Source organism: Callithrix jacchus, chromosome 5 (assembly GCF_049354715.1).
Source record: "Callithrix jacchus isolate 240 chromosome 5, calJac240_pri, whole genome shotgun sequence".
In the NCBI taxonomy this organism is placed as follows: domain Eukaryota; kingdom Metazoa; phylum Chordata; class Mammalia; order Primates; family Cebidae; genus Callithrix; species Callithrix jacchus.
The window spans coordinates 119,399,715-119,426,375 of NC_133506.1; the positions used below are offsets into that span (position 1 = coordinate 119,399,715).

Below are 26,661 nucleotides of genomic sequence, written 5' to 3' on the forward strand. Positions count from 1 at the left end.
GCCTCGCTGCGCGCGCCCTTGCCCGCGCCCGAGGCGCGTGCCCGCCCCGGTGCAGCCCCTCCTCCCCGCTGTGTTTATTAGGGGAAGGAGGGCGGAGGCGGAGGCCAGTTCCCCAGCTCCAGCCGCCGTCGCTCCCGCCTGTGTAGTTGCAGCCGCAGCCGCCTCCCGCCAGCTCGCCTCCGGGAAGAGGACGCGCGCGAGCTCGGGCATTCCCGCCCCAGCCTCTCCCGGAGCCATGAACCCCAACTGCGCCCGGTGCGGCAAGATCGTGTATCCCACGGAGAAGGTGAACTGTCTGGATAAGGTGAGCCCGGGACCGGGAGACGCGTTTTTGCAATCCCGGGCAGTGCTCCCAATCCAGGGAGGAGGGAAGGGCCGCGTCTTTGCCGCCTTATTCCCGGGATCCCAGGAGAATGGAGGGAGGACTGGCTGGCGGTGTCATGGGGTGTGGGTACACATCCCAGTCTGGAAACCCGGAGATCTGGGGCGAGGCGCGGAGTCCCCGCTTAGCGGGCAGCCGCTGCTGGAGACGGGTGGGCCCTATGCCCCAGGGTTTGGAGGACGGGAGAGAAGCAAGGAAGCCAGGCCCCGGGCTGTGTGGGGGTAGGTTAGGGGTGCAGTCCCGCCCCCTAGGGCCTGGCGAGTGAGAAGAGACGACCGCTCCCTCGCCGCTCGGCGCGGAGCGCCAAGTAGGCGGAAGCGCCTGGGGCTGGTGGAGGGGGCGGGGCAGAGGCTGGGGTGGCCCTGCGAAACCGTCCGCTCCGGCGGGGAATGGCCTGGCTTCCTGGCCTGGGGGGCGGGGGCTATCAGCCTGCTAGTGTTGCATCTGATGCGGGGGGTTTCGGGTAAGGACCCGAGCCCCACCCCCCCTCAAGACCCCCAGCTTTAGAACGACCTGCAGCCCCCTAGGTGATTCAGTGGTTAAAGGACTCGCAGACCTCCATAGCTTCCCAACCCCCACTTCCAATTAAAAGCTAACTCCCGGTGCTGGGCCGCCCTGCCTGAGCCGGGCGGGGTCGGGCGCTGGAGTAGAGTGGGTGGGTGAGGGGGTTCTTCGCCGAGATCTCCTGAAATTGTGCTCAGAGCCAGGAGACCGTGTGGTAGAACAAAGAGCTAACTTTTCAAAGCAGGTTTCTCCTGTGGAGGGTGGGGTTGGCTGAGTTCTGGGGAAACGGAGGGAAGGGGGAGGTATGGGGGGAGGGGAAGGTGGCCTTGTGGAGATACTGTCCCCTGGGGGCCCTGTCTCCCCCATGCTGGACTTGTTCATCTGGTTGCCATTAGACTTTTGGAGGGGGGTGGGAGAGTAGAACTGGGTGTTTCCGGTACAGTTTGAGGTAGGATCCTGTCTTCTCCTAAGCTCCTAAGGGAAAACCTGCCCCTCTGCATCTCCTCCCCAGTCTGGGGGGAGGGCTGTGTGATTTTGTCCCCTTCCACACCGTGCCTTTCATCCACCACCCAAAGCTGGCTCCAAGTCCAGATATCCTTTCCATCTGAACTGGGAAGGCTGGGGGGACTGGATGGAAAAGGGGTGCAGGGATGGGCACTGGATGGAAAAGGGGTGCAGAGCTCTGGGACCAAGTTCATTGCTGATCTGGAGCTGGGTTTGTTCATTGGACACCTTGTCTCTCCCCTCCCCCTTGGGTGTGAGCTTCCTCAGACCTTTGGCCTCTGAGTCAGGGTGAGGAGGTGGGGCTAGAGGTTCTGAAACACATTCCAGCTTGCTCTTGGGGCGTGTGGGCATCTGGGGGCCGCTGCTGTGTCACTGTCCCTGGTCCTGGGCTTGACTGGGCAGGAGAGGAGGGGCAATGTTGTGGGCACAAGGAAAGGTGCTAATCTGCCCATGACCATGCCAGCCAGTGCTGCGCAGGACTTGGGCTTAGAGCTATCAGATGCTGTCTCCCCTTGAGAACCTACCTGTCCTTGCACACGGGGACTTGGCCCTTCCCTGGTGGCAGATTTCGTCCTCTGTATCTTGAGTTCCCTGTGGTCCCCTTCTTCTCCACAGCCATCAATTGGGAAGAGGCAGTGGGCACTTCACCTGTATAAGGAAAAAGCAGTACATGAAGGCAGGATTGCCAGGAGTTGGGAGGCTGGGTCCTTGTTCCAGGTCTGCTCCCATCAGTTTTATGAATGGCTCCAGGCCTCAGTGTTCACCATCTCAGATGGGTATGGTGATGTCATTTCCTTCAAGGCGGGGCAGTGCACTAATGTGCCTGAGTGCTAAAGAGGGTGTTGTATAGACTATGCCCTCCCTACCTTTCTGGGATGCTTTGTTCAGCTCGACACCACTCCCCTGGTAAAGACCTTAAGTGCTGTGTGTTAGAGGGGAGGGGAGCAGGCAGGGATGCTGCAGTATGCCCTCCCCAGTTCTCTTACCCTACCTGGAAGAGGATGTTCAAGTGGGGGTTGCCCAGGGAAGTGGGGGTTGGCGATTCCTCCCTCTTTTTAGAACTCTCTGTACAGGAAGTGGCCCCGGAGAGACCTTGCCCCCTGTACTGAGCAGGAGGCCTGAAATATCCAGCTATCAGACCTGTTCCTCCCCACTGCTCCAGGCAGTAAGAATAGGCAACAGGAGGCCGGGCAGGGTGGCTCACACCTGTAATTCCAGCACTTTGGGAGGCTGAGGTGGGCGGATCACGGAGGTCAGGAGACCAGCCTGATCAACATGGTGAAACCCTGTCTCTACCAAAAATACAAAATTAGCCGGGTGTGATGGCACATCCCTGTAATCCCAGCTACTTGGGTGGCTTAGGAAGGAGAATTGCTTGAATCTGGGAGGCAGAGGTTGCAGTGAGCTGAGATAAATCGTGCCATTGAACTCCAGCCTGAGCAACAAGAGTAAAACTCCATCTCAAAAAAAAAAAAAAAAAAAAAAAAAGCTGGGCGCAGTGGCTTACACCTATAATCCCAGCACTTTGGGAGGCTGAGGTGGGCTGATCACCTGAGGTTGAAGGTTCAAGACCAGCCTGACCAACATGGAGAAACCCTTTCTCTACTGAAAATACAAAATTAGCCAGGCATGGTGGCACACACCTGTAATCCCAGCTATTCGGGAGGCTGAGGCAGGAGAATTGCTTGAACCTGGGAGGCGGAGGTTGCAGTGAGCCAGAACATGCCATTGCACTACAGCCTGGGCAACAAGAGCAAAACTTCGTCTCAAAAAAAAAAAAAAAAAGGAACGGAATAAGCACCAGGAATGGGGAGACAGTGCCTGGAGGATGCTGAGCTGAGAACAGGAAGGAGGGGGAATCTTAGTTGCTAACCAACTTCCAAAGGCCTCTCATTTACTGCAAACAGTCAAATTAGATTCACCTTTTCTCTACAATCCCCCAAGGCACTTAGCCCACCACGTGGCCCAAAACACAGTCTTTGTCCTTGGTTTCAGCCTTTTTTCCTCCCGGAGCCTTATCTCCCAAAGGCATAGGTGGGTAAAAACCTTGTCACCTCTGAAGGCCACCCTGCCCCCAACCTGCAGTACCCAGTGTGCTCTGCAAACTGGATAAATATGTATTGCTGATGACAGTGTTTGAGGAAGGAGGTCGAGATTTGCTTCCCCAGAGGACTTCTGGGATTAGAGCTGGGGGAGAAACAGGGTGACCTCATTTGCTCATTCAACAAATATTTATTGAACACCTACTTTGTGCACCTGCTTTGTATCTAGGGAGCTGTGTTGTGAAGAATCTTGCCAGTTCCCCTGGAATCCCACATTAGGGCAGGCTCTGTGCCTCTGCTTGTCTGAGCGCTCCCTCCCCACTTGAAGGGAGTGAAGTCCTCACAGCTGTGGTGCCGTTTTGCTAAGCTTAGAGTACCCCACCATCATCCTGTGACCGTCCATTCATAATAGCTACTAATTGCAATATGCTGGGCTCAGTCTTCACAGCAGCCTCACAAAATAGGTGTGTTCACTCCTGTAAGCGATGCACCCCACAAACGAAGGTTCAGGTAGACAGTGTGGCTCATCTCCCTCTCTTAGAGCTGAAATTCACATCCACAGTTCTTTCTGCTCAGCTCTTCTGCCAGTGTGTTCGCAAAAAGTACTTGTATTTACACATATTTATTTTATTTACATCTCATTTGTGCCAAAAGTAGGTCCTATTCCTTCCTGACCCTATCTGGAGGGATGCTCTGGGCCTGGGGTCTTGTATGGAGGTGTGGGGCCACTGGCAATTATCCTGTCCCCCTTGGAATTTGTGGAGGTGCAGCAAAGATCTATGTCTTTAAGCCAGCGGCTCAGGTGGCTGACTGAGCTAGGCTGGTGACCCAGCCAGGGTGAGGCTGGCATTGCCCCTGCAGGAGGGAGAAACTAACTTTGGGCAACAGAAAGGGAGGAGACTGTCTCATACTCCAACTCTGAGTCATGGCCACCCAGGTAGCTTGGGTTCAGAGGCCAAGGTGCCAGGCTGCAGGCACAGTGACACAAAGCTTGCCCCTTCCCCCCAACCCAGAGCCGTGGAGGGACAGCCTGTCCCCCTCCAAGTGAGGGGGATCCGAGCAAGCTTCTGCCCCCACCAGCCTGTTTACCTTTCTGTAGAGTGCGTTGCAGGTAGGCCAGGGAAGGTAAAGGGTGACTCTGCTTTGGAGCCTTGGATCCAGGCTGAGAGGCCTCTGACGGGCAGCAGAGGTAGGGGCTGGGGACTGTCTGGTTTCTGTGAACAGGGGAACCATGGACTTGGCAGGCAGCAGGAAGGAGCAGAGGTGCATGCCTCGAGGTACACTTTCCTCCCGAGTCCTGATTCCCAGGAATGCTTCTCTGAAATCATCTTGCCTGGGGCCTTTAAAAGAGGGGAGCTCTTGCTCCCGGTTAGAGCCCACGGGGCAGAGCAGAGGCAGACGGGTCACTGTGGGATCCTCTGGATGTATTTCCCTGACAGTGTCCTTCCCCAGACCCCACTGACACAAGACAGGGCTTCTTTCATCTTGGGGTCCTGATGCCCAGCCCAGGCTTGGCTCACATCGGTTGTGGAAGGACTGGCCATTTTCTGCCTCCCCTCCCCACAATTTTCCTACCCCAGAAAGGACACAGTGGCAGGAGCTGTTGGGTTTTCTTGAACCTTAGGGCCTTCCTCCAGAGAGGGGAGGGGAGTCGCCCGAAGCTGCTAGAGGTGCCAGGCAGTAGGGGTGGAGTGGCCTCCTCTCTGGACCCCTGGAGAGCAGTGGCAGCAGTTCCAGTTGACACATGTACTTCATAGTAACTGGTTTCCATGTTTCTTTCTGCTCGGAGCCCCCTGCAGGGGGACAGGCGACCACCCTCCTCTGCCTCACGCTCCTGTGCCTGGCTGAGAGCGTGGGATGTGTGAGGGAGGTGGGAAGGAGCTGCTGATGGAAATAGGTGCCATTCCCTCGTGGAGGGGCTCCACTTCCTCCTAGTGGCAGCCTGGAGGGGTCTTGTGGAACCCCCGCGTCCAGCGTCGGCCTGTGCCCCCTGCCTGCTCGGTGCACCCCGCCCTCCTTCTCCCAGGGGCTTGGCTCCAGGTGGAGGCCTGGCCATCTGGAGTAGGGGGTCTCTCTCCCTGTCTCCCCAACATCAGTCAGGAGGCAGCCTTGGAGGTCCTTGGTCCTAGGACAATGTGTAGCCCTTTACTCCTGTGTGTGTGTGTGTGTGTGTGTGTGTGTGTGTGTGTAAGTGGGTCATGGTCTGGATTCTGGAGAATGTTTTTCCTGGCAGGCCCCTGTGGGGTGGGGGGAGGCGGGGGCCCGGGCAGGGGCATGTGCAGCTGAGGAGGCAGAGGCCAGCAGACTGGGTGGTGACAAGGCTGGGGCACCCTGCCAATGCCTCCCAGTGGAGGGAGGGAGTGGGCTGTCACTTCAGGGGCCTGTGGGGGCAGGGACCACCCTGTCTTAGTGTCCCCAGTGGGTTGTGTGTGTTGGAGTTACTCACACAGGGGGAGTGTGGAAGTTGCTGCATGGGGGTTCAGGGGGCCTGGGGCACTGGGATAGGCCCAGGTTGGGGAGGGGGCCAAGCTTAGACCCGCCACTTCTTTGCTTCCAGACTTCCAGCTGGTCGTCTTCCCCTAGAGTGGTTCTCTTAGCACTCTGTTTAATATTCTACCATTAGGTTTTTCCTTAGAAGGCAATTTCTCCCTCAAGTTACCTGGGGTCTCTGGTTGAAGTGGGCAGTGGTGGGGGAGATTGAATCCCAGAATCTCAGCCTTCTTTCTGCTGTCCCCTCCTCCCAGAAGCACCTCTCTGGGGTTTGGAGACCACATTTTAAAAAGCATTACCTTGGGGGAATTCCTTGACAGATGGCCAAGAGCCAACTCCGTGGCTGAGATTTTCCCTGGGCCTGCCTCTTTTCCAAGTGGGGACTGTCTCCCTTGACTGCTAGGAAATGGGGCAGGGACAGGCCAGCCAGGTCACTCGGGCAGTCTGGATTGTTCTGGGGTCCTAGCAGTGGACCTGGTTGGTACAGATTCAGGGCGTCATCCTGGGCCGTGGAGGTGAATGTAGACGGTGTTGGCATGGCTTTGCCTAAGCATCAGTGCTTCTCAGCGGTTCCATGAGAGCCCTCCACATAGAGCCTGTTAGATTGGTTCTGTTTGTTGTCTTTGAGATAGGATCTTGCTCTATCACCCAAGCTGGATTGCGGTGGTGAAATCTCTGCAACCTCTGCCTCCTGGGTTCAGGCGATTCTCCTGCCTCGGCCTCCTGAGTAGCGGGGACTACAGGCATGTGCCACCATCGCCAGCTAATTTTTTTTTTTTTTTTTTTAGTACAGACAGGTTTTTACCATGTTGGTCAGGCTGGTCTCGAACTCCTGACCTCAGGTGACCTGCCCGCCTCAGTCTCTCAAAGTGCTGGGATACAGGCTTGGGCCACCAGGCCTGGCCTAGATCAGTTCTCTTTCTGTCATCGATGTCTACCCTCTCCCCTCCATGGCCACCCTGGATGGGCCTTGTGTCCCACATTCTCACCCACATGAAAGGATTGGGGATGTGGCTGGGCACAGTGAAGCCCCTCTGCTCCCATCACACACAGCTTCCCTGGTGAGCCCCGACCCCTTTGCTGAGGGTCACACCTGCTATGCCCAGCACCTAACATCTGAGTGCTGAGAGGTGCCAAGTGCTGTGCAGAGGGCTTTGAGGTGATTTCTCCTGAGTCCTGGCAATCCCAGGAGGGCCAACTGTTATTACATCCATTCCACATTGCCAGGACGTGGGCTCCCCGGAAGTGCAGGGCCCCACTCAAGGTCATACATGTTAGTGGGGGTAGAGCTTCGACATCTACATGATGTCCACCTTCAAGGCTTTGAAGTAGAGCTTTTTTTTTTTTTTTTTTTTTAAGTTCATGTCTTTTGTTAACTCAGTTACTTGTTTTCTGGTTTGTTGAAGCAGTAAGTCAGACAACATTTGCCACAATAATGTCTGTCAAAGTGGCTGCCATAAACACTCCAGCATCACATTCATCAGAAGGGCACTCTCGACGAAGGCGACTGATTTTGCCATTCTCATCCACCTTATAATATTTCAGGACAGCCAGCGTAACCTTCTTTCTCTTGTGCTTATTCTTCTTGGGAGTGGTGTAAGACTTCTTCCTTTTCTTAGCACCACCACGAAGCCTCAACACAAGATGAGGAGTAGACTCCTTCTGAATGTTGTAGTCAGACAAATTACGTCCATCTTCCAGTTGCTTGCCAGCAAAGATCAGTCTTTGCTGATCAGGAGGAATTCCTTCCTTATCCTGGATCTTGGCCTTTATATTTTCTATCGTATCCGAGGGTTCAACCTCAAGGGTGATGGTTTTTCCTGTAAGGGTTTCCACGAAAATCTGCATTTTGGTGGCTGCCCCACGTGAGGCGCAGATGGCGGATCTAAAAGGAAGCTGAAGTGGAGCTCTTTAGCGCCTCAGTAGCAGACCCGCTCTGGGCGCTCTCCTGCCCCCCCCCGACCGGGGTGGGAGAGGATGAGGGAAGGGTGGAAAGGATGTGGTGTGCTGGCAGAGCCCGGGACACCCAGCCCACTCCTGGCCGGGAGTCCCACAGGAAGTGGGAGGTATCAGAGCTGCAGCAGCACCTGGGGCTCACGTGGGACTGGTGGGTGTGCTGGGCCCGGGGACAGGAGCTGGGATCTTTTGGGTTCTGGGCCTGGGTGCGTCGGGGCTGGGCCTTGACGAGGCCAGAGGAGCTGCTCCTTCATGTTCAGCCGCTGCTCCCTAGCAACCCAGCGCAGCTTTGCATAAGCAATGAAGCCTCTCCAGCTGTGGGCAAGAGGGGCTCCCTAGGGAGGGTGGAGTGACCTGGGGGCTGCCACCGCCACTGTAACTGGGCTGGTCCTTCATGCCTGCCCTTCTCTTCCTCCTGGGATCAAATGGGCCATTGGTGGAGGATGAGGAAGGAGACAGGGGAGGGGAGTGCCAACGCCTGTGACCTGAGATGCTCCCTGCTCACCTGTGGTGATTCCATGTTCTCCCCACAGTCATGGGCCCAGGACAGTCCCAGGAGCTCCTGAGTGCCCCTTCCTAGGGCCCGAGCCCCGCTTCCAGAAGTCCTGGTATCTGATGTGTGTCCTCATTCTGTCTCCATCCCCAGTTCTGGCATAAAGCATGCTTCCATTGCGAGACCTGCAAGATGACACTGAACATGAAGAACTACAAGGGCTACGAGAAGAAGCCCTACTGCAACGCGTGAGTCCTGTTCTGGGCGGGGTTGGGGGCGCCGGGGCCCCTCCCCAAGGGGGTTCTTCTTCCCTTCTGATAAACACAAGGTGACACAGGAGGACACTTCCACCCCATTTGTCCTCACAACAGCTGGATGAAGCAAGCACTTTTTATCCCCATTTAAAGTGCATTGAAAGTACAGATGAGGAACCTGGGGCTTAGGGAAGGGAAGAGACTCTCAAGATGGCATAGCTAGTGAGAGGCTAGCTCTGACCCAGTCTCTGGGCAGTAAAGCAAGCATGTTTCTTTCCCCTACACGCTGCTACAAAAGAGGGGGCTTTTCGCATGGTCTTTGGAGAATCAGTAACCTGCCTGTTGTGTTTGGGGTTGGGGGATTTGTTCCTCTGTTCGCCTTCCCTTATTTCTCTCTCTAAAACTGACAGTTTCCTTCTCTCACCTGGGTACTTCCTAGGCTTTGGGGGCTCCTTTCTCAGTGTCCTTGAAGAAAAATCTCTGGAACCCTTGTGCCAACCCTTCTGGTGTTCATCTTTTGAGAAGAGGGATGGGGTGCGTGAAGGGTGTTGCCTGGCCCAGTTAGATCTCTTCCCTGCCTGGTGAGGGAGGGTGTGGAGACTGTTTTTTTTTTTTTTTTTTGAGACGGAATTTCACTCTTGTTGCCCAGCCTGGAGTGCAGTGGCGCGATCTCTGCTCACTGCAACCTCCACCTCCCAGGTTCCAGTGATTCTCCTGCCTCAGCCTTCCTAGCAGCTGGGACTACAGGCACTCACCACCATGCCCAGCTAATTTTTGTATTTTTCGTAGAGATGAGGTTTCACCATATTGGCCAGATTGGTTTTGAACTCCTGACCTTGTGATCCACCTGCCTCGGCCTTCCAAAGTGCTGAGCCACCGCGCCTGGCCTAATTTTATATCTTTAGGAGAGACAGGGTTTCTCCATGTTGGTCAGGTTGGTCTTGAACTCCCAACTTCATGTGATCCGCCATCTCGGCCTCCTAAAGTGCTGGGATTATGGGCGTGAGCCTCCACACCTGGCCTGTGTATTTTTGAATATAGACAACTTGGGCTCTGTTTCTTCTGCACTGGGACCTGCAGCAGCCGACGGTGGGCAGGAGTATAGAGGTAGAGTCCCCTATCCCAGACCCTGAAGGAACACCTCCCCTCCCGTCCTGTCCTGTCCTGTCCCGTCCCATGCAGTGCCAGACACTATAGCAGCTTTCCATCTTCAAGTTGACCTTGCGAGTAGCAAGTACAATCTCAGTATTAGGCCTCACAGCTGCTGCCCCCAGTGAGGTGGCCACTTTGGAAGGTCAAGTCACTTATAAGTAATGGTAATTTCTTTTTCTTTTATTTGCATTTTTTTTTTTTTTTTTGAGATGGAGTCTGGCTCTTTCACCTCGGCTGGAGTGCAGTGGCGCGATCTTGGCTCACTGCAACCTCCAACTCCCTGGTTCAAGGGATTCTCCTGCCTCAGCTTCCTGAGTAGCTGGGACTGCAGGTGCGCCACCATGCCCAGCTAATTTTTGTATTTTGGTAGAGACAGGTTTCACCATGTTGGCCAGATGGTCTCCTGACTTTGTGATCTGCGTGCCTTGGCCTCCCAAAGTGATTACAGGTGTGAACCACCGTGCCCAGCCCTTTTTTTTTTTTTTTTTTTTTTTTTTTTTTTGAGACAGAGCGTTACTCCATCATCCAGGATGGAGTGCAATAGTGTGATCTTGGGTCACTGCAATCTCCGCCTTCTGGTTTCAAGCAATTCTTGAGCCTAAGCCTCCTGAGTAGCTGGGGTAGTTGAGATTACAGATTCGTGCTACCCTGCCTGCCTAATTTTTGTATTTTCAGTAGAGAGGTGGTTTCACCATTTTGGATCAGGCTGGTCTCAAACTCCTGACCTCAGGTGATCCACCCGCCTCAGCCTCCAAAGAGCTGGGATTACAGGCATAAGCCACCTTGCCTGGACTTAATTCCATTTAATTTTTTTAATTTTAATTTTTTTTTTTTACTTTATTTTTAAACTTTACTTCAACCAACTCAAGTAATGGTAATTTCGGTGTTCACATTATTTAGGATCTGACTTGGGTTCAGTTTTTTTTTAAATTCTCAGTCAGGAGGCTCTTTGCAGCTAAAGTTCACCCAGGAAAAAATTGGCACTTGTCTAAAAAGGGTTGGGGGCTGGGTGTCGTGGCCCAGGCCCATAATCTCAGCACTTTGGGAGACCAAGGTGGGCAGATCCACGAGGTCAGGAGATTATCCTGACCAACAAGGTGAAACCCCCGTCTCTTCTAAAAATACAAAATTAGCTGGGCATGGTGGCAGGTGCGTGTAATCCTAGCTACTCAGGAGGCTGAGGCAGGAGAATTGCTTGAACCTGGGAGGCAGAGGTTGCAGTGAGCCAAGATGGAGCCACTGTATTCCAGCCTGGGCAACAGAGCTAGACTCCGTCTCAAAAAAAATGGTTGTGGGCTTAAACCTCCAGCCTTCCCCCACACCTTACCTGCTCCCTTATTTGCTCACGTTCCCTGGCTGAGACCACTCTTTCATCTTTTTAGGGGCATGCTCATTCAGCAGTCATTTATTGCCTGCCTGCTGCTATAATATATACCAACCTGTGCCAGGTACTGGGAAAAAAAGATTCCTGATAAAAATCTCAAGCTCAAGAAGCAACATGAAGTTGTCCCTTCTGGAAGGAGGAGGGCACTGGGCAGGTTATCTGGGGTAGAGGAAGGGTTGCAGCTCTGTCCCCGCCTCTCCTTCAGCTGCCCCTTCTCTTCTATTAACTTCTGTTCCTCTTCCCCCACCAACCCCTCCCACCCCCACAAGGGAAATGGGACATTCTTCGAATTCTTAAGGGCTCACACAAGCCCTGGTTCTCTGCCACTTCCTCCCTCCATTGAGGAGTGGGGTGGGGTTCAGAGAAGCCAGGGCAGTTAACCCCTCGGTTGCTGGACCACTTCAGGCCTGATTCTGAGCCTCTGCCCCACCAGACAGAAGTCTGGCCGAGCCTTGGAACCCAGTGACTCCAGTAGCCTAGAATTCAGTGAGCGTTGGGAGTTGGAGAAAAATCAGAGGCTTGTCCTTGTTTTCTCTGCATTTTATCAGCCTCATCCAAAGTTCCAGCTTACTTTTTTTACTCTCTTCTCGGGAGGCTGCTGCAGGGGCTGGGGGTGTGAGGAGAGGCAGAAGATGAAGGCTTTTTCTCTGGATGCTGCCTCCAACTTGCAGAGGCAGAGGTTCCTCCATCTCTCTCCTGGCCTTCAGCCAGAAGAAGCAGGTTGGTCTTTCCGTGTTTCCTCCAGCCTTTATAGCCCTGGGCTCTGCCTCGTTGACCTTTGGCCCAGCTGGGATGTTTCCTGGGGAGGAGCCTGTCAAGAGAGAAGACCTGGGGGTTTGTGACCCAGCTGTGTTTCATTTCAGCTGTAGTAGTACCTCGCCCGCCCGCCCGCAACAGCATTCTGTCTGCTGGGCCAACAAGTTAGGCATGGGGATTCTGGGATGACCCAGTTGTGGGCCCTGCTTGCAAGGAGTGTCCTGTGGACCCATCTCAGCCTTGGTTTCCCCATGGTTAAAAATTCCTGCCCAGGAGGCCTGGCGCAGTGGCTCACACCTGTAATTCCAGCACTTTGGGAAGCTGAGGCATGTGGATCACTTAAGGTCAGGAGTTGGAGACCTGCCTGGCCAACATGGTGAAACTCTCCACTAAAAATACAAAAATTAGCCAGGTGTGGTGGCAGGCACCTGGAATCTGAGCTACTCAGGAGGCTGAGGCAGGAGAATCGCTTGAACCTGGGAGGCCAGGGCTACAGTGAGCTGAGATTGCCACTGCACTCCAGCTTGGGTGTCAGAGCTGAGACTCCATATCAAGAACAAAAACAAGACAAAACAAAAAAATTCCTGGTGCACGAGAGGACCTGGGAGTTTGCGACCAGCTCTGTTTCCCATTAGCTGTAGTAGCACCTTGAGAAGAAAGCTGTCTTTCCCTGTGGTTTCTTAAGATTCAGCCCAGGGATGCTGGACCCTAGATGAAAGTATTTATTGAGCATTTGCTGTGTGCCAGGCACTGGGCCAAATGTTTGCTGTCATTCCCTTCTGCTTTCTTACTTTTCTTTTTTATTTGTTTTGTTTTTTTTGGAGACAAGGTCTCCAAAAAAACTTCAACCTGCTCAGTCACCCAGGCTGGAGTGCAGTGGTGTGATCATGGCTCACTGCAGCCTCAACCTCCTGGGCTTAAGTGATCCTCCTGCCTCAGCCTCCCTGGTAGCTACGACCACAGGCGTGCACCACTATGCTAATTTTTAATTGTTTTGTAGAGAGGAGGTCTTGTCATGTTGCCCAGGCTGGTCTCAAACTCTTGGCCTCGGGTGATCCACCTGCCTGAGCCCGGCCTCCTCCTGTTTTCTTCCTGCCTCTGGTCCGATCCTTGAGTGACATTCAGGTTGCCGAATCCTGGGGTGTCCAGGGTATAGCTTTCTCCCTTTTCTGTTTGGGCCTTGCTTTGTGGACCACAGGCCTGGCTTTCTTCTCTGCAGCATCTCCAGTGCCATGCTGGGCCAAGCCCAGTGCAGGACCCAAAGGGGCACATGGTCTCTTCTGGCACTTTTCCAGGGAGTCGGACCCACCCAGCGAGTGTGTGAGTTTGGTGTGCAGGGAGGCCTCTATGTTCTGCCTGTCTCTGGCTAGTCTCTGAGCCCTGAGGGAACTAGGATCTTGCAGCGGGCTGGTCAAGAGAGAAGAAAGCTATCTTTCCCTGTGGTTTCTCAAGATTCAGACTTAAGTTCTAGAAAGTGACTGTCAAGTATGCAGTAAAAAGGCCTCTTCTGTTTCTGTCCTTGCATCAGACTTGTTTGGGGAAGAAGCAGGGGAGAGAACACAGGGCAGAGCTCACAGCCAGCCTGCCTGGCGTGGCAGACCCCCACGTGCATGCAGTTACACACATGCCTGGTGTGAGGCAGACACGCATGCCGCCAGTGCTGGGGCGGGAAGGAGGACTTGGGAGCTCTACTGTATGGGCTGTGTTTGTGATCCCACATTCAGGCCTGCTGCCATCCAGCCAGTGCTGTGGCAAGGTAGAGGCTGCACTCTGGCTTTTGCACGGTAGCCAGCAGTGGAAGGAGAACCGCTAATCCAATTCTTTTTTTCTTTTTTTTTTTTTTTGAGACAGAGTCTCTGTCACCCAGGCTGGAGTGCAGTGGCGTGATCTCGGCTCACTGCAACCTCCGCTTCTCAGGTTCGAGCAGTTCACCTGCCTCATCCTCCTGAGTAGCTCACATTACAGGCACCCACCACCATGCCCTAATTTTTGTATTTTTAGTAGAGATGAGGTTTCGTCATGATGGCTGGGCTGGTCTGGAACTCTTGACCTCAGGTGATCCACCTGCCTCAGCCTCCCATAGTGCTGGGATTATAGGTGTGAGCCACCATGCCACAATGGAATTCTTTCTTGAAGCTTCTGGGTGGTGAGCCTGCTCTTGATTAGAGAGTTATTTATACCTTCCATTATTTGTTTTGTAAGCTGGATTTTCCTACAGTGGGCAGATGAGTCCACACACCCTGGCTTAGCATAAACCTGTATCTTTGTCTTCCTGCAGATAGTCCAGGAGCCCAGAGGTTAGGGCTGGGGGGTGGGGAACCAGAGAAACTGCCTGTTCCCTCCTCTTTGGGGCCCTACTGACAGGAGCTGGGGTTGTCAGCCAGGGGTGTCAAGTGGAAGGTGGCAGGGGCTGGAGAAGGAAAGGAGGGGACTTGGCTGCACCTTTCCCCTCTTCTCTGACTGAATATTGAGGGTCCATTCTCCAGTTTCCTTGAGCTGTGGGTGAGGGCTGAAGAGGGTGAAGATGTCCCTGATTTTGGGCAACCAGGGACTATGTTTCTGCTACTTCCCCTAGGCCTCAGGTGGGAGCAAGGTGACATCTGTGGCAAGTAAGTTTGAGTACTTACGTGTCTCTGGATTATAGCAGACTGTCTTTAATCCCAGCTCTTTTTTTTTTTTTGAGATGGAGTGCAGGCTGGAGTGCAGTGGCATGATCTCAGCTCACTGCAACCTCCACCTCCAGGGTTCAAGCAATTCTCCTGCCTCAGTCTCCCGAGTAGCTGGGATTACAGGTATGCACCACCACACCCAGCTAATTTTGTAGTTTTAGTAGAGATGGGGTTTTACCATGTTGGCCAGGCTGGTCTCCAACTCCTCACCTCAGGTGATCCGCCTGCCTCAGTCTCCCAAAGTGCTGGGATTACAGGCATGAGGCTGGGAATTGAAGACCAGCCTTGTCTCTACAAAAAAATACAATAGATTAGCCAAGCCTGGTGGTGCATGCCTGTGGTCTCAGCTACTTGGGAGGCTGAGTCGGGAGGATTGCTTGAGCCTGGGAGGTTGAGGCTGCAGTGAGCCCTGATTATGCCACTGCATTCCGGCCTGGGCAACAGAGGGAGACTCTGTCTCTAAAAAATGTAAAAACGGGCCGGGCGCAGTGGCTCACGCCTGTAATCCCAGCACTTTGGGAGGCCGAGGCGGGTGGATCACAAGGTCAAGAGATCGAGACCATCCTGGTCAACATGGTGAAACCCCGTCTCTACTAAAAATACAAAAAATTAGCTGGGCATGGTGGCGCATGCCTGTAATCCCAGCTACTCAGGAGGCTGAGGCGGGAGAACCCTTGAACCCAGGGGGCGGAGGTTGCAGTGAGCCGAGATCGCGCCATTGCACTCCAGCCTGGGTAACAAGAGAGAAACTCCGTCTCAAAAATAAATAAATAAATAAATAAATAAATAAATAAATAAATAAAATGTAAAAATGAAAATAAAAATAAAACTAGGTGGGCTGGGGCAGTAGTAGGCAAACCCCGAACTGGGGCCTCAGGCTTTCCCTCCTCCCCAAAATTCTCTGCCTCTAACTAGGAAAATTGGGACTAGGAATGACTGTGGGCAGGGGCGGGCAAGTGCAAATGACCAGCCCAAGTGGCCAAATGTGGCCTCCAGGTACCCCCCCGCACTGTAGTCACCCCCTAATCCCATCCCCAAGGCTTCCTGGAGCCTCAGGTATCACTTGCTTCCTAACACCCGTGTTTTACAGATGAGGAAACAGGCCTGCATTTCCATGCCTTACTCAACTTGGCAGAATCGTTTCCCTTTCTATATTACAGACAGGGGCAGGGGAAGGCTTTTTTTTTTTTTTTTTCATTTTGCGTGCAATCTGATGGCTGGTAAGTTCTTCCTCAAGTCTAGCCTTAATCTTTTTGATGGCTCTTTTTTTCCCCTCTGGCCGAACAATGCCTCCTTGTTGCTTCCTATCCCCACCACTTCAGCCCCTTTGGCTGGAGGGGCCTGACGGGTGAGAAACTGGGTTAGCAGGGAGCCCTCCCTTCCCGCCTGTGGGCAGCCTTCCCAGCAGGGGCTTTTGGAATCAGCAGCCTTTTCTAGAGGCAGGATGTGGGGGCTGTTTTTTTTTTTCTTTTGGTAAAACCAAAAGCTCCTTGTTGCTTTTGTTGATGTATTTTTGCTCCTCCTTGAACACAAAGCTGTGGTTTTTGAAGAGGTCCGAGCCTGGGGAGGGGTGAGGCTCTGTGCAGAAAGGGTGCTGGGCTTTCAGGTTCGCTTTTCTGTTCTTCTGACCCTGGAGTGTGGCTGATGGCAGGACTAGGGAGTGAGGCTGGTGGCCGACAAGCTGTCCCTGTCACCTGTGAGCCCGGAAACCTCGCCCATGTAGTCCCACCGAGCAGGAAGGAGTCCCAGAAGTCCTGGATACCCACCTTCCTGGGACACAGGGCCTTTTCTGTATCATATCTCTTTTTTTGAGATGGGGTTTCACTCTTGTTGGCCAGGCTGGAGTGCGATGGCACGATCTCCGCTCACTGAAACTTCCGCCTCCTGGGTTCAAGCAATTCTTCTGCCTCAGCCTCCCAAGTAGCTGGGATTACCAGAAGCCACCACCATGCCTGGCTAATTTTTTTTTGTATTTTTTTTTTGAGACGGAGTTTCCCTCTTGTTACCCCGGCTGGAGTGCAATGGCGCGATCTCGGCTCACCATAACCTCTGCCTCCTGGGTTCAAGCAATTCTCCTGCCTCAGCCTCCTGAGTAGCTGGGATTACAGGCACACGCCACCATGCCCAGCTAATTTTTTGTATTTTTAGTAGAGACTGGGTTTCACCATGTTGACCAGGATGGTCTCGATCTCTTGACCTCGTGATCCACCCACCTCGGCCTCCCAAAGTGCTGGGATTACAGGTGTGAGCCACCGCGCCCGGCTGTATTTTTAGTAGAGACGGGATTTCACCGTGTTGACCGGTCTGGTTTTGAACTCCTGACCTGGGATTACAGGCATGAGCCACCTCGCCTGGCCTTTTTTTTTTTTTTTTTTTTTTGAGATGAGGTGTCTCTCTGTCATCCAGGCTGCAGAGGTGTGATTTCAGCTCACTACAACCTCCACCTCCCAGTTTCAAGTGATTGTCCTGCCTCAGCCTCCTGAGTAGCTGGGATCATAGGTGTGTGCCACCACACCTGGCTGATTTTTGTATATTTAGTATAGAGGGGTTTACCATGTTGGCCAGGCTGGTTTCGAACTCCTGACCTCAGGTAATCTGCCCACCTTGGCCTCCCAAAATGCTGGGATTATGTGCCCACCCTGTATCATAGTTTTGAAAAGTTGAGAGGGATAGGCAGCTCCGAAATAGGTGTGGCTGAGAGGCCCCAGAGTGTTTCTCATAATGGCGGAGCTTGGAAACAGCTGGGTTTGAAGGATGAAGTGCTTTGTTTTGTATCCAACCTGCCAAGCACATCTTTCCCCAGAGCGGAGTGCTGGGTGTGGCTGGGGTCCATCTGGTGGAGTGACATTGGACTCCCCTTTACTGTCTGGGCAACTGTAGAGGAGAGTGCCTGGGATAAGGTCTTTGCCCTTGACACTGGACCTCAGTTTCTCCCATCTGTAAAATGCATGATGAGAATGCTTGCCTTTTCCAGGCCAAAGCTGTGTGGCGGGTTTCAAGAGAGAATGTGCACAGGATGCAGTGTACTGAGATGTTGCTTTGTGTGCCTGTCAATTGCCCTGAAGCCTGAGGCTGCTGCCAGTAGCTGCCTGTTTGCCCTGTCCCACCCCGCCGTCCTATAGGGCTGTCTCCAGCCTTTCCCAAAAACCCCCAGAGCAGCTGATAGCAGGGAGGAAGAGTGGGTGGGGCACCTGCAGAGAGCCCACCCACTTGGAATGATTAACAAGGGGCACATACAGACTGGCCTATGGGACAAAGGACAGCTGTGCTCTGGACTCTGCTCTGCACCCAGTTCTGATCCTCATTCCTCACCGTGGCCCAGTCTGTCATGGGGTTGGGTTCTGGCGGGGTCACCAGCTGGGACTAGTGGCCCCCGGTCTGTCTTAGCACCCACGCACTCATTTCCACCCATCCCTGCTGGGATCTGAGGATAACAGATGGGGTGGGGAGGAACGGAAAAGGTAGAATTCCCAAAACTTGTTTCTAGAGGGAGGTCAAATCAATTTGAGCCTTCTTAGAAGCCCGGCATGCTGGTGGGGGAGGTGCAGCACTGATGTTCTCATGCCCTTGCTTCTAGAAACAAACCCGTGACATCTGTCCTCTCACCTAAATTATCCTGGAGACACAGTCTCCTGACTTTGGCCTCATGGGCTTCTCCTTAGTTGAGGGCCCCCTTGCTGTCTGTGTCTCTTCCCCCACCCCCATAGACCTCTCCTCCCTCCCTCTCGCTCTCTTGCTCTTCTCTCGCTCTTCTCTCAGCTCTTCTCTCGCTCGCTCTCTCGCTGCTCTCCTGCCTGGAGCTGAAGATGAGGTTGCCATGGAAACCTGAAGCGTAGTGAGCAGGGGGAGGGAAAGGCAGAGCCATCTAGCCAGGACTGGGGGCTGGGGACTTTGGGCTGTGGGGAGGGGACAGGGTTGACCCAGCAGGAGGAATATAACCCAAGCTGTCTGCCTGCCTTCCTCTGCCTGGGGTTGGCCTTAGGGGGCTGGGGTAGGAGCTTGGAGGGTCTGGAGTGCCTCTTTAGTTAATCTGATGGAGGATTAAAATCCTCCCTCACTCCTGCCAAATTAAGCTGAGCTCACATCTGGGCTGGCTCACCCCCCCCTTCCCTTCTGATGGGATTAGCACTCCAGCTGTGGGGGGCTGAGAGTGGGGGTAGGGGTGCTTCCGAAGAGAGGATGAACTACCTGCTAGCCTCATTCAAGGTGCCTGCTTCATATTGGAGGGGCTCCCAAGACCTTCCAGTGGGTGTAGGATGAGCAGAGGGACACAGTGTGGGGTGCGGTGGTGTGTGTGCCAAGTGTAGACCTGCTGGCTTCGGTTCCTTGGAGGCGCCCATCCGTGCAGAGGGCACATCTGTATATTCATCGTGTGTGAGGCACAGTGCAGTGTGTGCAGGAGCTTTGGGCTGTGGAGTGGGTGGGGCACGTCAGGTGTACCTGTCTGGTGGTCCTTGGGCCATAGGGGCTAGCCTCTGTTTTACTTATTTATTTATTTAAAAGGAGCTCTTGCACTGTAGCTCAGACTGGTCTTGAACTCCTGGCCTCAAGAGATCTGCCCACCTGGGCCTCCCAGAGTGCTGGGATTACAGGCGTGAGCCACTGTGCCCAGCCTGGCTTGTTTTAACCCTGTGCATTCTGGCAAATGAGAAACCCTAGGGTTTGCAGACTGGCCCCCGAGGATGCATTTGCCCTGCTTGCCTCTACCCCTCCCACCAAATGCTAACCAGCTTCATCTTTTCAGAATTGAGTCTTTGAGTGCTGGGCCAGAGCTGCCTGGAGGTCTCCTCTCCCCGAACCTGCCCCTGCCACATGTGCCTCTGCTTCCAGACACCTTCCTCACCACAGCCTCCCCGCCCCCATATAGCCTGCAGAATGGCTCTGATTTGGGGGAGGGTCCTCTTGTCTCTGAAGCTTCCCTCTTAAGGCCTGAGGGCCTTCTGGCCCTGCTAGAGATCTTCCCTTTCTAGTCTCCAGGAACAGACTCCAGGTTGATCCTCCCTTGCCCTAGAATTGTGCAGGAACTTTGAAGAGACCTCCTCAGCTGTGGGTGGCTCTGTGGGTGGCACAGGGACTGGACCCCAGACTTGGCTGCATGTTCATCACAGGCCATGTCTGTTGCCAGCTGTGGGCACCTGCGTTTGCCTTTATTATTTATTTTAGAGATGGGGTTTCACTATGTTGGCCAGGATGGTCTCGAATTCCTGACCTTGTGATCCTCCCGCCTCGGCCTCCCAGAGCGCTGGGATTATAGGCGTGAGCCACCTCGCCCAGCCTGTGTTTGCCTCGCCTCATCTGCTTCCCTTCCTCTGCTGGGGGAACCTGCGAGTCTGGGCTGACCTGAATGGCCAGGACCCCGGTGAGGTCTGGGGCAGGGGACTGCTGGAATCACCTGGATCTGGGACAGTGAAACTGGCCCAAGGGAAGAAGGATTTGCCAAGGTCACCCAGTAAGTCAGTGGCCCGGCCAGAGCCCTGCACTGGGCCCTTTCAGATTATGCCTCCCTTGTTTGAGTCCTCAAATCCTGAGCCCTGCCCTTCACAAGTGGTGGTGGCCTTAAGGGAAGTCACCTGTTTCCAGGTAGCTCTGATGCAGGGCAGTGTGGGTGGCTGGAGAACAGGGGCTGCCGGGCAGAGGGGCAGCTGGTGCCTAGCTCATGGGTGTGTCAGCCTTGGTGGGATGTGCCTAGGAAGAGGTCCCCGGAGGCAACCCATTGCTTACCTGGGTGCGGCCTGTGAGTCAGGAATCTGCAGGGCTCACAGCTGTGATGGGCTGTGGTCACCCAGGGCTAAAAATGGCTTGGTGGGCTCCTGCTTGGAGAAACCACCCACCAGTCCCTGAAGTAATTGGGGCCCATGCAGCCCCTCAGCCAATTCTCATACCAGCACGTACACATAAACCACCATGACTCACAGCTGCCTGTCTCTCCTGCAGCTGGTTTGCCATGGAACCTCGTGATGAGAGGGGGATGGAGGAAGACTGAGTTCTAGTCCTGTACCAGCTTCAACTCCGGGTGTGACTTTTTTTTTTTTTTTTTTTTTTGAGACAGTGTCTCGCTCTGTCACCCAGGCTAGGGTGCAGCGGCGCAATCATGGCCCACTGCAATCTCTGCCTCTCAGGTTCAAGCGATTCTCTTGCCTCAGCTTCTTCAGTAGCTGGGATTACGGTTGCGCGCCACTGTGCCTGGCTAATTTTTGTATTTTTAATAGAGATGGAATTGCACCATGTTAGCAAGCTGGTCTCGAACTCCTGGCCTCAAGTGATCCACCTGCCTTGGCCTCCCAAAGTGCTGGGATCACAGGTGTGAGTCACCACGCCCAGCCTGACTTTTGTTTACTCAACAATTATTTATTGAGTACTGCCTTCTATTCTAGGAGCCTGAGATAAATCAATGAACAAAAGAGACCCCAAAATCCCTCCCCTCATAGAGAAGTAGTGGAGAGAGGAGACAATACGTTGCTGTGATAGATTGGTTAATTATGAAGATGGCTAAGGGAGAAGTGCCTGGCGGCAGCACACCGTTTCCTCCTCTGAAATGAGGGAGTTGGACCAGACTCCTCTGGAGGTCTCTGCAGGCTCTGAGGGTTGCCCTGGCTCCGGCTACCTCGAAGCTAGGCCCTCTTGCTGGGGGTCAGGCCTTCCTGGGCCTGGAAATTGGGGGGCTTAGTTCAGCATGAACTGAAGAGATTGTCTGGGCGCAGAGCTGGATCCCTGTGTGCCTTGGCCATGTTTTTTAACCTCTCTGGCCTCAGTTCTTCCATCTGTCAAAGGGGTACACTGAGTACCAGTCACACAGGGTGGCTGTGAGAATTTGGTGAACTAGGGCACGCAAGCCCTTAGCACAGGGTGGACATTCACTGTTTTTTTTTTAGACACAGTCTTGCTCTGTCACTCAGGCTAGAGTGCAGTGGGGCGATCTTGGCTCACTGCAACCTCTGCCTCCCAGGTTCAAGCAATTCTCCTGCCTCAGCCTCCTGAGTAGCTGGGATTACAGGTGCACACCACCGTTTCGCTAATTTTTGTATTTTGAGTGGAGACAAGGTTTGGCCATGTTGGCCAGGCTGGTCTTGAATTCCTGACCTCATGACCTGCTGGCCTCAGCCTCCCAAAGGGCTGGGGTTACAGACGTGAGCCACTGTTGTTGTTACAGATTGAGTAGCCCCAATCCAAAAATCCAGAATCTGAAGTGCTCTAAGATACAAAACTTTGAGTGCTGACACGATACCACAGGGAAAATTCCACACCTGGCTTCGTGTGATAGGTCATAGGTCAAAAAGCAGTCAGTAATTTTGTTTCATGCACAAAGTCCTTTAAAATATTGTATAATGTGTATGAGTTGTATAGGAAATGGTCCCATCCCCAAGATGTTTCAGTATAGATATTCACATATTCCAAAATCTGAAAAAAATCCAGTATCTGAAACACATATGGTTCTAAAACACATCTGGTCCCTTAATAAGGGATATTCAACTTACATTTTACCTGTTGCCCTTAGGTGACCTCCTTTTTTGTCCTCAGGCTGGCCTTCCCGCCTACCCTGAAATTAAGTTGGACCTTGTTCACCCTTTGAAACACCACACTGGTCTTGTGTTTTCTCTATCACCACTTCCTCCAGGAAGTCCCCCTGGATATGTGTGTCTTTTTCTTTTTTTTTTTTTGAAATGGAGTCTCGCTCTGCTCCCAGGCTGGAGTGCAGTGTCGTGGTCTCAGCTTACTGCAATCTCTGTCTCCCGGATTCAAGCGATTCTCCTACCCCAGCTTCTTGAGTAGCTGGGATTACAGGCGTGCGCTACCACGCCTGGCTAATTTTTTATATTTTTAGTAGAGATGGGGTTTCACTATGTTGGCCAGGCTGGTCTTGAACTCCTGACCTCGTGACCCACCCACCTTGAACTCTTGAAGTGCTGGGATTACAGGCATGAGCCACCATACCTGGCCATACCCTTTTTTTTCTGTCTCCTTGTACCCTTCTCTGCATGGCTGGTCTCCACTTCTGGTCTTAGCTGAACCCGTGCGCATCTTCCCCCAGTTGGGCCCAGTGGCCTCAAGCTCTGTGTGGTAGGCACTAGGGATTATCCCCAGACAAGGGTGACCTTCAACCCTCAGAGAGTGTCCTGATGGCCATCCTTTCACTCAAGACAGTTCTCCTGACCGGCCTGCCACTGATGCCTGCTGATCCCAGGTCAGCCACTCCCAGCTGAGTCTGAGAAATGCTTGTCTCGCTTGTCTCCTCGGCATTGGCAGCGGACACTGAGGTCCCCCTGCGGGGCCGGGGCAGGGGCTGCCCAGGCCTAGTGGGTAGTTCCCAGGAGAGAGCACTCTGTGAGAAGCCCAGTGGCTCCTGCCCCTTCCCCAGAGTGACCCCGAGTCTTTTTTTGTTTCCTACAGACACTACCCCAAGCAGTCCTTCACCATGGTGGCTGACACCCCGGAAAACCTTCGCCTCAAGCAACAGAGTGAGCTCCAGAGTCAGGTGAAGCGCTGTGGGGGCAGGGATGCTGGGGAGGGATGTTGTAAGCTGGGCGTTTGGCAAGAGCACCTTCCCCCTGCGGTTAATCTGCAAGGCTGAGGTGCTGAAATCAATCCAGGCGTTGCCTTGACTCTCGGCCCCCACCCCTGACTTTATCAAAGGAGCAGGGCAGAGCGTTCCCCAGCTCCCTACCTAGAGGGTGTTGGAGAGGTGTGGGGGTGTCTGTTGAGCCTGCTCTGGGGCTCCCTAAAGCCCACGTCCTCTAGGAAGCTGTTCGCCCCTCCCTCTTCCTCATTCACCTCACCCACAAAGGATGGGTTTTGGAGGACCAAGGAATTTGCCCCTCCAGGTCATGTCATTCTGAGGCTGTGCAGCTCACCCTCTATGGCCATGTCCCAAACCCCCGCCTCTGGTGGGCAAGGTGTGAAGGGCTCTGCCATGGGGAGGGGGGCTGTCCCGCCTTTGTCTCCTTTGGCTTGATTTTCTAGAGCCCTGCTGAGTGGGAGGTGTGTGCCCCTGTAGTGGGGGAGGACGGGTTCCAGTCCTCAGGGACACTGAAGAATAAGCAAAGGGTCTGGAGCCCTGAGAACAGAACAACTGACTCGCCACGGCTGGGGGTGCAAGGGCTTCCTGGGCAAACCTGGTGGGGGGGGCCGGGGGGGACTTCAGCAGATGAAAGAATTACGTGAGAGAATACCTGTAGGGGAATTTACTGTGTGGGCAGGCGCCCCGGAACAGCAGAAGACTGCAGAAATTCCACTGGGCCACATGGGGGGCCTCTCCCAGTTCCTCTGGAAGGGACTCCTGCTGCCTGATCTTGACTGACAGCCTGGGTCCGTCCATCAGGGAGAAGTGACCCTGCCCTGTGTCGGGCTTTTCATGCACCCTCTCTGGGAATCCTCCCAGCTGACCTGTGAGGAAGGTGCTGTCTTCCCCATTGTTAGAGATGAGGCTACTGAGGTCCAGCGACATTAAGGGACTGGCTGAGGTCCTGCGGGTAGGAGGAGAGGTCGTAGCAATATGAACAGCTGATGATCCAGCGCTCAGTTCTCCCGGCGCATGCACTCCTTTAATGGTCACCCGGCCCCGTTCAGCTGTAGGACCCCTCCCTTTAGAGAAGAGGAAATAGACACTGACAGCTTTGAATGCAGGGTTGTCTCACCCTGAGAATATCCATTCCCTAAGAAACAGTCTCTACCTTAATAATAAACACGAGAGTTCTTTATGCTGTAGAGAAGTTTTGTAGTTTATGGCTGGGGACTGTGGCTCATGCCTGTAATCTCTGTGCTCTGGGAGGCCAAAGTGGAAGGATTACTTGAGCCCAGGAGTTTGAGACCAGCTGGGGCAACATAGCAATACCTGGTCCCTGTAAAACAAACAAACAGAAAAACTAGCAGGGATGGTGCTGTGCACCTGTGGTTGAAGCTACTTGGGAGTTTGAGGCGGGAGGATCACTTGAGCTGATGAGTTGGAGGCTGCAGTGAGCCATGATGGCATCACTACACTCCAGCCTGGGTGACGGGGTGAGACCCTGTCCCTAAAAAAAGGAAAAGAAAGAAATTGCATAGTTGAGCAAATGGCTTTAGTTACTTCCCCTGTTTACCCTTGACTCAGCTCTGGGGGAAGGTGGAAGACCCACTGTCTCTGTTTTACAGATGGGGGAACTGAGTGGGTGAGTGAGGATCCAGGATTTGGGCCCTGGTCTTGCATTCCAAGCGTGGGGCCCGTGACCCTGCCCAGCCGTGGTAGGGCCTGAGGCTCACAGACTGGGCAGCAGCAGCTCACACCTGCCATCCTTCACCTGCAGCAGAAGCTGAAGTTACTGGGAACGCCATGGCCTGCTGTCAGCCAAGAAGTGGGGGCCTGGCTTCCTGCCCAGATTTTACAGACTCCTGCCAGGCCCCGACTCCTGCCTCAGATTCCCTGTCCTATGGAAGGGCCATGGGGGCCGGGGTGGAGGGGCTCAGAAGGACCTGGGGGAGCTGGGAGCAGGTGGCAGGTCTTTGGAGAGAGAGAGACAGACAGACAGACAGAGACAGAGACAGACAGACACACACACACAGAGACAGAGAGACACACACACACGCACGCACACACACCCTTCTCAGGGGAGAAATTCAAACCCCTTTGTCAGTCCCACAAGAGCATGGCTGCAGCTCTTTTTGCCCCGGCACCCGATCCCAGAGGGGTGGGGTTTGAGGAGGAAGCACTCCACATGGTTCCCCTGGATGGGCAGCAGGTGGGCAGAGCCTGCTGTTGGCAGGGGCTGCTTCTGCTCCCCACAGGGGAAACCGGCACCACACTCTGGGTTTGGGGGCTCCCTGTCCCTGGCCTGTGCCCCCTGTTTTCCAGAGGCCTGGCCTGCTAGGTTCCCCGGCAGGGCTCTGGGGAGATGAGAATGGCAGTCAATTTTCATTAGGGTCTCACTGAGGGCCAGGTGTGTGTGTGTGTGTGTGTGTGTGTGTGTGTGTGTGTGTGTGTGTGTTTTTTAATCCTCACAGCCACCTGGTGAAAGAGTGGCTGTTACTATCTGCATCATACAGATAGAGACACTGATGTATACAGAGGCTGCCCCGCTTGCCCTGAGCCCACGGACAGAGGCAGACATCAAGCCCTGCAATCTGGCCCTGGAGCCGGTTGCTCTGAACTGTGCTGACAGCACAGGCACCCTGCCCCATGCTCCCACCCGGCAGGATGCACCAGTCACCAGCAAGTAGGGAGGGCTTGTTGGAATGCAGATTTCTAGGCATCACCCAAGGGACTTTTGCTTGGCAGCTCTGCGTAAGGTGTAAGAATCTGCGTTTTAACTCCCCTGTGATTCTGATAAGGACTTTTGGTCCCACTTTAAGAAGCTTAGAGATGGGCCCGTGGGCAGGAGAGCACCGACCCTGTTTGTATTCTCTGAGGGGTGCAAGGTTAGGGTAGGGCTTTGCACTGAGGGCCCAGCTCTGTCCCCCTGAAGTGGGAGTCCTCGGGGGTGGGGGCTGAGGGCCAGGATAGGCAGGGAGGAATGTGCACTGCCTTCTTTGCAGTCCTGTCTCCCTTCCCACCACCCCTAGCTGTGTGGTCCAAGACTGGGCCCAGAGCTGTCTTTCCTCTCAGGGCTGTTCTTCCTCAACAGTAAAATGGGGATAGCAAACCCAGTTGCCTCAAGCTGGGGGCTGGGCCTGATGCTTTGAGGCTTGGAAGGGCTGAGCCGGCCAGGCTGGAGCAGTGACAGGTTCTGTTTCCTGTAGCCGCTGTAGGGGCAGGGCTGGCGAGAGCCGCCTGTGGCTGGTGGGAAGGGAAATGGGAGCCGCTTCTGCTTACCAGCTCCACCCACAGGGGCAGCTGGCTTTTCTCCAGGCCCCTTCTGGGCCTAAGCTCCCCGGGCTATTTCAGCTTTATTTATTTTCCCATCTCTATATTGGTCTCCAAAGTGGCACTTTAGGTGTCTGGGATACCTGGATCCCCCCCTGTGGAGGAGGTTACCACAGCTGTCCAGAAATGACCCTCTGGTAGTCCTGCCCAGGCCTGGCTGACTCAGGGCTGGCAGTAGGACCCCCAGCCCCCCTTCTCACCTGCTGCTCCCACTCCACCCTCAGGCTGAGCAGAGGCAGTGGCTT

At 54.1% G+C, this 26,661-nt stretch overlaps 1 protein-coding gene and 1 pseudogene across 2 annotated transcripts in view; one reads left to right on the forward strand and one right to left on the reverse strand.

Annotated features, from left to right (window-relative positions):
• The window catches only part of LASP1 (LIM and SH3 protein 1), a 92,156-nt gene that overhangs the window by 36,284 nt on the left and 29,211 nt on the right, over window positions 1–26,661 (forward strand). Inside the window, exons 1-3 of one of the 2 annotated variants that reach the window (XM_003733017.6) lie at window positions 103–304; window positions 8,525–8,619; window positions 22,975–23,059. In XM_003733017.6, the coding sequence (XP_003733065.2) occupies window positions 236–304; window positions 8,525–8,619; window positions 22,975–23,059 (249 nt within the window). In that variant the 5' untranslated portion in view covers window positions 103–235. Of the gene's footprint in view, window positions 1–102; window positions 305–8,524; window positions 8,620–22,974; window positions 23,060–26,661 lie in introns of those variants that run through there. The other variant, XM_035303304.3, reaches the window with a different exon arrangement.
• LOC100385218 (ubiquitin-ribosomal protein eS31 fusion protein pseudogene) lies at window positions 7,333–7,819 on the reverse strand (annotated as a pseudogene).